The sequence below is a fragment of the Antrostomus carolinensis genome, unplaced genomic scaffold (assembly GCF_000700745.2).
Source record: "Antrostomus carolinensis isolate BGI_N321 unplaced genomic scaffold, ASM70074v2 scaffold29422, whole genome shotgun sequence".
NCBI classification, from domain to species: domain Eukaryota; kingdom Metazoa; phylum Chordata; class Aves; order Caprimulgiformes; family Caprimulgidae; genus Antrostomus; species Antrostomus carolinensis.
The window spans coordinates 1-7,439 of NW_010299552.1; the positions used below are offsets into that span (position 1 = coordinate 1).

Below are 7,439 nucleotides of genomic sequence, written 5' to 3' on the forward strand. Positions count from 1 at the left end.
CACACCAGTTTTCTTATCTTGGAAAACCAACTCCCACGGGATCTGCAGGTCAGCCAGGCTCAGCAGTGCAGGCTGCCATTCCCAGCCTGGCACGGCACAGGTTGCCTTGCCAACATCAGTAAGGGAATATTTCCTGCTCTTTTCCCCTGTAGCCCACACTTGTAACCTTTCTCTCCACCCTCTTGTCTCCTCACAGTCATGTCTGTGCTGCTGGTGCCAGAGACCAGCTCTGAGCATCACACCAACAGATGAGAAGGGCTCTGTTGGGAAGTGGAAAGCCAACGGGCAGGAGCTGGGGCTGGACCGGAGCAGCTCCCGCTTGAGTAACAAGTACAGCTCTTCCTAAAGCCGTGGCAGCCGTGGGGCCGGGAGGAGAAGGCACAGTGCCAGGGTGGCAGGACCCCTCCGTTCCTCTCGCATGGCCATTTCCTGGCTGGGCCTGAATTGTTTTTGCCTTCGTGTCGTAACGCACCTGGAAGGAGCCGCAGCATTTCACGGACCCCCGGGACTAGCTCTGAACACGACCTCAGCCACGCTGATCCGTCCTCTGGTCCGAGCTGCCTCTGGAGGAGGGGGAAGGGGATTCAGGTCCTTGAAGGATTTCTCATTTTCATGCAGGAAAACCAAGTGACTTATATCCATTTAGCTCGGTGGCAACGTGGGGTGGGGAGGGAGATGTGTGTGCAAAGGGAAGGAAGGTTGAGATGTGGTCACTTAGAGATGGATGTGGGATGAGGAGAAGAGGGAGAGGACCATGAGTCACAACTTACAGCTGAAAAAGCCAAAGAAAAGCTTTGATAACATCCCTTGTCACCTCCCGCTGTTGCTGGGACAGTTTGCCCCTGGGCAGAGAGCCAGGACAAGATCCAGGCCCCATGTATGTCTGATAGAACATCAATGGCATGAAACCTCCTCCTGTTCATGGTAGGGAGAGATGGGCAGTAACTTGGCCTCATTGTGTGACCAACCTGACCCAGGGAGCTCTAAAAGTCCCCCTCCTCTTCACCTTTTCCTGGGAAATCTGCCCCAGGCTCCCCACCCAGGGATGATGTCGACCCCACCAGTGTATGGCACAGGAAAGTGCCAGCTTAGGGGACCAGATATCCTTGGCAGAAGCTAGTGACACCATCCAGCCAAACCATCGGCTCCAGCTTCCTCCTCCCAGGGACAGGTGAGCTCCTGGCTGGCCAGGCACTGTTGCTGGCCCAAGGAGCTGTCCTCCAGCACAGTTTGTAAGCCCAGGAAAGGGAAGGCAGAGATGCCTCAAATCCAGATGAAGCCGGGACCAAGGAACTGGCTGTCACCTTTCCAATCCCCTGCAGAGCCTGGAAGCAGCCAATTCTCTGCCTGGGAGAGGATCCAGGAGATGTGCCATTCCAGTAAAGCATCTGACCTTGATCTGCGGTCTTCAGCAGCTGGAACATCCACAGCCTCCTTCAGCTGCTGGCTCCTGGGAGGGAGATTCCCTCAAGATCAAAGCTCTGAAGGGAAAATAGGGGTCCCCTGCATTTTGATGCCTGTAACTCATCTTCTCCCTGCCTACAAGGCTGAGCTCCAACGAGGCAGTGGGGCTGGACCCTGACATGTCTTGGCCACAGCACCATGACACCAAAGCTCATGCTCTTTGTAAGGGGGACAGAGATGCTCGTCCTCATGGTCAAACTAAGGTGGCAAAGGCAACGGGGAAGGTCCGATCTCAGCTGGAAGAGCTGCTGGATCTAACTGCAACACAGCAAAGAGCTTTTACAAATTTACTATTTAAAATAATGAATCCCCCAGTGCTTTTCCAGCGCGTTTTCCTACAAAATCATGCTTGCATCTCTTGCCAACACTCTCAGAAAACCCATACGAGACAGTTTGAATTACCAAGGGTTTGATTGTTTTTCTGTTGGTTTTTTTCTTCTCTCTTTTACTTCTCTCTCTTTCTTTCTTTTTTCTTTCCCCTTTTCATCTTGTCATGGAAAAAAAAAAAAAAACCAAAAAAACGGAGAGAGGGAAAACAGAGAAAAGAGCTGTAAATAAAGCAAAACATTTTCCAGGTGTTGGGGGTTTTTAATTTAGCTTTCCCTGAAATTGAAATGTTTCACAAACAAATCACATTTCTGAAAGACAAATGGGTTTCAACACAAACAGACTGAGGAATGTCTAAACCAGCACATTTTCTATACATTCACCTGCTCACTGGAGTGGATTTCTCTGTATTATTTTTGCAGTGCTGTGTTATTTTGTTGTGCTCTGCCCCAGCTGCATTTTGTTGGTGGACAAATGAAGTCAACGGAGAAAACTGATACAGACTGAAATGTTCCAGCACAGACGTGTTAGGAGAAGGATATTTTTTTTAATGATTGTGCTTATAAAAATATCTGACTTCTCTATATTTCCATATTTCTATATGTCCACATTTACAGGCAAATGGATTCTGGGACTTCACATCAACACCTCAAACCACTCCAAGGAGGTAGCAGTGGGTAAGCTCATGGTGGATTAAGCCAATGTCTCACATTCTGCCCTACTCCAAACTGTGGCAAATTCAGTTCCAGATGGCCCAGCTCCTTGGCAACCTCCTGCCAGGACCAGGCTGGCCCTCTCCTACCCTTGCCAGGTTGCAAGCAGCTGCTATGGAGTGATTCACTTCAGGTTAATGTCTCCACCATGGCATCTCTGTTGGTAGTCACTCACCCAAGCTCTGGGTCTAACACGCTCCAGAGGTGCCAGGGCAGCTGCACGGTGCTGGTGGCTGGAAGGGAAGGTGGAAACAGACAGATGGGATGTGCTGACCCTTCCATCTGCTGCCATGTACATCACAGGGGGTTTTCCATTTATTACAAACCTCTCATCACTTCAAACAAGGCCCTGCTTGTTGGGCCATGCAATGAGGAGGCCCATGGAGGTCTCAGATCACCTGGCAGGGGAAGAAGTCCCATAACAGGCAGTATTTAGGATGCCAGCAGCTAACCAGGATGCTCTGACCCTACGGCTACAGTTTCCCTCCCACTCACCTGAAATGGCTGGTGCTTTGGTCATGGGTTGAGCCAACATCCTTCTCTCTTGGGGTCCTCATTGCATCTCACAAGCCTGGAGCATAGCCCTGGCTTGTGGGGAACCCACCGTGAGAGTCAGGTAGGTGAGAAACACTGTGTAAGCAGGGACCTTGCTTGCTGAGGGCTGTTTGGGTCAGTGTCCTTACAGCCTGGACAACCTGGAGAAGGCTGACAACTCTGGTGAGCAGAGGATGCTGTGGGTCAGATCTGGAGATCTGTCAGGTAAAGCTGGTAAGTTTGGGTCACAAGAAGTAATTCAAGGTCAACAGATGGACCGAGCAGGGTCAGCTTCAGCCCCAAATCAGCATTGGAGACAAGCTGAGGATGAGCATGCACACATGGAAGAAAAGGGACCTCCTCTGCCCTGTCCACCTCTGCCCTCCTGGCACATACATTGCCCCTCTTCTAGCCTAGGTGCCATTTCTCAGCTGGTTTGTTCCAACCTGACCCACAACACCAGTCACAGGGCTGCCCTTAATTAAAAAGAAAAAATGCCAAATGAACTGGAGTTGTCAGAAGACAGGATCCAAGTCACGAGAAGCAACTTTCTTTAGAAACAAGATCATTCCAAAAACAGGAGGGACGTGGACACCAGCTCATTGCATCAGGACATGGGGGAGAGAGATACTGTTCTCTACAGGACTGAAATGTTCAGCCTGGAGAAGAGAAGGCTCCGGGGAAACCTTCTAGTGGCCTCCCAGTACCTGAAGGGGCTCCAGGAAGGCTGGGGAGGGACTTTGGCCAAGGGCAGGGAGTGAGAGAACAAGGGATGATGGCTTGAAAGTGGCAGAGGGGAGATGGAGATGAGATGTGAGGAAGAAATTCTTTGGTGTGAGGGTGGTGAGCCAGTGTCCCAGGTTGGCCAGAGAAGCTGTGGCTGCTCCTCCCTGGAAGTGTTCTCAGCCAGGTTGGATGAGGCTTTGAGCAACCTGGTCTAGTGGAAGGTGTCCCTGCTGCTGGCAGGGGGGTTGGGACTGGATGAGCTTTAAGGTCTCTTCCCACCCAAACCAGTCTGGGATTCTGTGATACACTTTGGGGACACAGGAGCCAGCTAAAATGAACTCAGTGCCTCAAAGAAGCAGGAGAGAGCATCAAGCTCTGCATGTCCTCCTGGTAGAGAAGCCACAAGTGCCAAAAATGTGTAATTGCAAAGGAAAAAAAAAGAAGGAAAAAAAAAAAAGGCAATTTAGGAGTTTAAAGCTGTAGACCTGGCCCTGGCTGTTGCCAGCCTCCCTGCTGCAGAATAAACCCAGTCCCAGCTGGCAGCAGTCAGCCTCACCAGGTTAAAACAAGATGAGAGTGTGCAGTCACGCAGGTCAGCGCCGGCCAGCACTGTCCCCTCTTTGACTCGCACAATCCATGGGAACTAGAGCAGTTAAATGCACAGCTCCCCTTCACTTCAGGGAAGACTGAAGCATCTGCACCATTTCCCAGCAGTGAGCTTTGGTAACACCATCAGGAGCAGCATCCCAAACACTGAAGAGCCACGATCCTCTGCTAAGGACAGGCAGAGCAGCCAGGACCTGCCAACAGTCACGAGACAGGTACCAGTTACAGGGAATCCCTTTACCTTCCTTAACCCCCCGGGCCTCGAGGGGTTAATGTCTCTTTTTATGCTCCAGGAGCAGGTTTAATCATGTCTGTCTTAGCAGCTACGCTCAGATCAACATTTTAGCCTTCAATGGTTCCAAACCAACCCGTCTCAGATCTTGCACGTTATTAATATTGCAACAAACAGACTGCCATGAATTCAGCCCTGCTCTGGACGTTGCTATCGCTTGCTGCACGTCTGTTTAACAGCCACTTCAGCCTCCTCTGGCAGAACTTTCCCCTTGTGTGTTCCTCCCACGTGTCTCCTATTAAAACCAATGTCAAAAAGTTCAAGCAAGCCTGAGAGGGGAGGGAGAGGAGAGCTGAGATCCCAGCTACAAATGGGACCTTTTTAAAGCTCTTACATTGTGTTGGCATCTAAATAGCACTTTCCCAGCCCTAGAAGGTCTCCATTAAGCTACAACCAAGACCAGAACCAGCAAGTTTCAGCTCAGAGGGAAAGTAAAAAACATCAGGAAAGAAAAAATACACGTGTGGTCTCATTTTAGCTGGTCATGGAAGTGCAGAGACAGCTCCTTGCTGCCAGCTTCTGTTGCCCATTCACAGGGAAGAGCTGTGCAGTTATGGACACGCTCATCCTCTCCTTGCTTCCTCAGTGTTCAAGGCCAGGCTGGATGAGGCTTTGAGCAACCTGGTCTAGTGGAAGGTGTCCCTGCTGCTGGCAGGGGGGTTGGAAATGCACTTTAAGGTCCTTTCCGAACCATTCTGTGGTTCCATGATTCTATGAAAGCCAAAGGAGCCTTACTGTGAAACGCTGGGTTCAGCTGCCTTCTCGGCCCAACGCCTGCAAACACAAACCCACCACCAGCCTGTCGGAGAGACCGAGTCTGTCAATCAGTATCTGAAAGAGTGATTTTTGTAGAGAAAACCTGACATTTTACATCCTCCCTCTCATTCCTCTGTATGTTAATAAAACATGTGGGTGTTTGAAAGGGAAATCTCTGGGTGTTTCTTATTAAGCAGCGGGGGGGACTGCAAAGTCTGCTAAATACTTAATTGGGTGTCAGCAGGTTCCTTTGGTAAGTGCAGACCTGCACTGAAGAGCCAAGCTGTGTCCCCCCTGTGCAGAGCAAACCAGAAAAGGGTCACAATCCTATGCCCACCCGGCACGGAGCAGAAAACCCCTGCAATTTCATGCCACGTTACACTCAACAAAAGGCTTTCACTCGACTAGCCGCCAGCAGATCCAAACAGGGCTGGGATTTCAGGGCTGTATCCTTTCAACCTGCTCCTGAGGAGTGCTGTGGGCTCACCTTTGTCTTCAAAGCATTAAAAAAGGCAAGTGGTTTATTTTTTGTCACTCCTCTCACCCCCCAAAATGAGCAGAGTATCATTTTATAGTGGTCTGTTTCAAAAATAAGGTTGGCCATTCTCTGTTGAAGTCAACTGCACTGGGGCCAGTAACAGACAAATTTAAATTGGGAGAGGGTGCTGCATCTCTAAAAGCTTGATTTTACAGAGCAAAGCTTGATTTACAGAGCAAAGCCTGATGTTAAAGAGCAAAGCTTGATTTTACAGAGCACTGAACCCCTCTGGACTCTGGGGCAGACTCACTCTGCGCACCAGACCACCTGCAAACTCTGTGATCTGAAAAACCTGGGCAGGAAACAGCAACGACACATGGAAGGGGAAGAAATAAGATGGAAGAGTGAAAGAGCTGCCATCATACCCATGCTGAGCTGAAAGCTGAACACAGTGTCACCTCCACGGCATCAAACCTCATAAACTTTATTATTAGAGAAAATACAAGTTTGCCTCAAAGCAAAGCATAAAAAAAACCCCACAACTGAACAAAAACTCTTGACACAGGGAATTCAACACACAGCCAGTACACACATCCATGGGGACTGCCATCCCCAAATGCTACTGCATCTCTTCCTCCCTCTGGGCCCTGTATTCCTTCATGCTCCTCTGCAAACAAGAGCAAAAGACAAATGTTAACAGCATGTATCCGAGTGATTCACATACCACAGTGCCACTGCCTTGGTCTGCGCTGTGACTTCTCTGTCCTGCAAAGGCTGAGGGACCTGAGAAGCTCTGACAAAGCTCCAGGGACTTTCAGAGTGACTGAGCTCTACAGTCACACCGAGGGAAAAGAAGCCAGGCTGTGCCACAGGTCAGGCAGAGGATGTGTGAAAAAACGACCAGGTTTTTCATGTCAGAAGCAGCTACAACACAGGTCTCAGCCCATTCCTCTCCCCTCTGAAACCAAGAGACAGAAAAGACCCCTGAGCTCTTCAGGAACAGTCTCACCTCAAAGGTATTGAGCACGTGTTGGCAAACACCCATCAGGTCGTTCAGCCCTTTCCGGAACGGCTCAACAGCAGGCAGGGTCCCTTCAGGAAAGAAGAGGCATTAGTGACATGTGAGGTGGCTTCCAAAGGGACTGGCAGCCCTCTCCCTCACTGCTGTGAGGCCACGTGGCTGTGACCACCATGCCCAAGGACAGTCCCTGTGATGGGCAGGAGCTCTTACACCAGGGATGTGACCATACACTTCCCTCCTACCATCCCACTAGCAGCAGCCTGAGAGCTGAGCTCACTCCAGTGGTCCAGCAGGAACACCAGACCCCTGCCCTGCAGTGAGTCCCATGGGGGGGGAAGGGGTTCCCCTGACAAGGTGAACAGCCTGAGCACTCATTATTTTTAGGAAATTAAATGAGTCAACAAGCACAAATTAGATATTTGCTTCCAGGAACTGGCTTGATAGAACAAGAGGAAATGGCCTCAAGTTGCCCCAGGGGAGGTTGAGGTTGGGTCTGAGGAAAAACTTCTTCACCAAAAGGGC

General features: G+C 50.3%; 1 protein-coding gene across 1 annotated transcript in view; it reads right to left on the reverse strand.

Moving 5' to 3' along the window:
* Positions 1 to 6,515: 6,515 nt before the first annotated feature.
* The window catches only part of POLR1D (RNA polymerase I and III subunit D), a gene marked incomplete at its 5' end in the record, with an annotated part of 4,398 nt that continues 3,474 nt past the window's right edge, over positions 6,516 to 7,439 (reverse strand). The window contains 2 exons of the mRNA XM_010162821.1: positions 6,516 to 6,563; positions 6,906 to 6,988. Coding sequence (XP_010161123.1) covers positions 6,516 to 6,563; positions 6,906 to 6,988 — 131 coding nt within the window. The remainder of the gene's footprint in view (positions 6,564 to 6,905; positions 6,989 to 7,439) is intronic.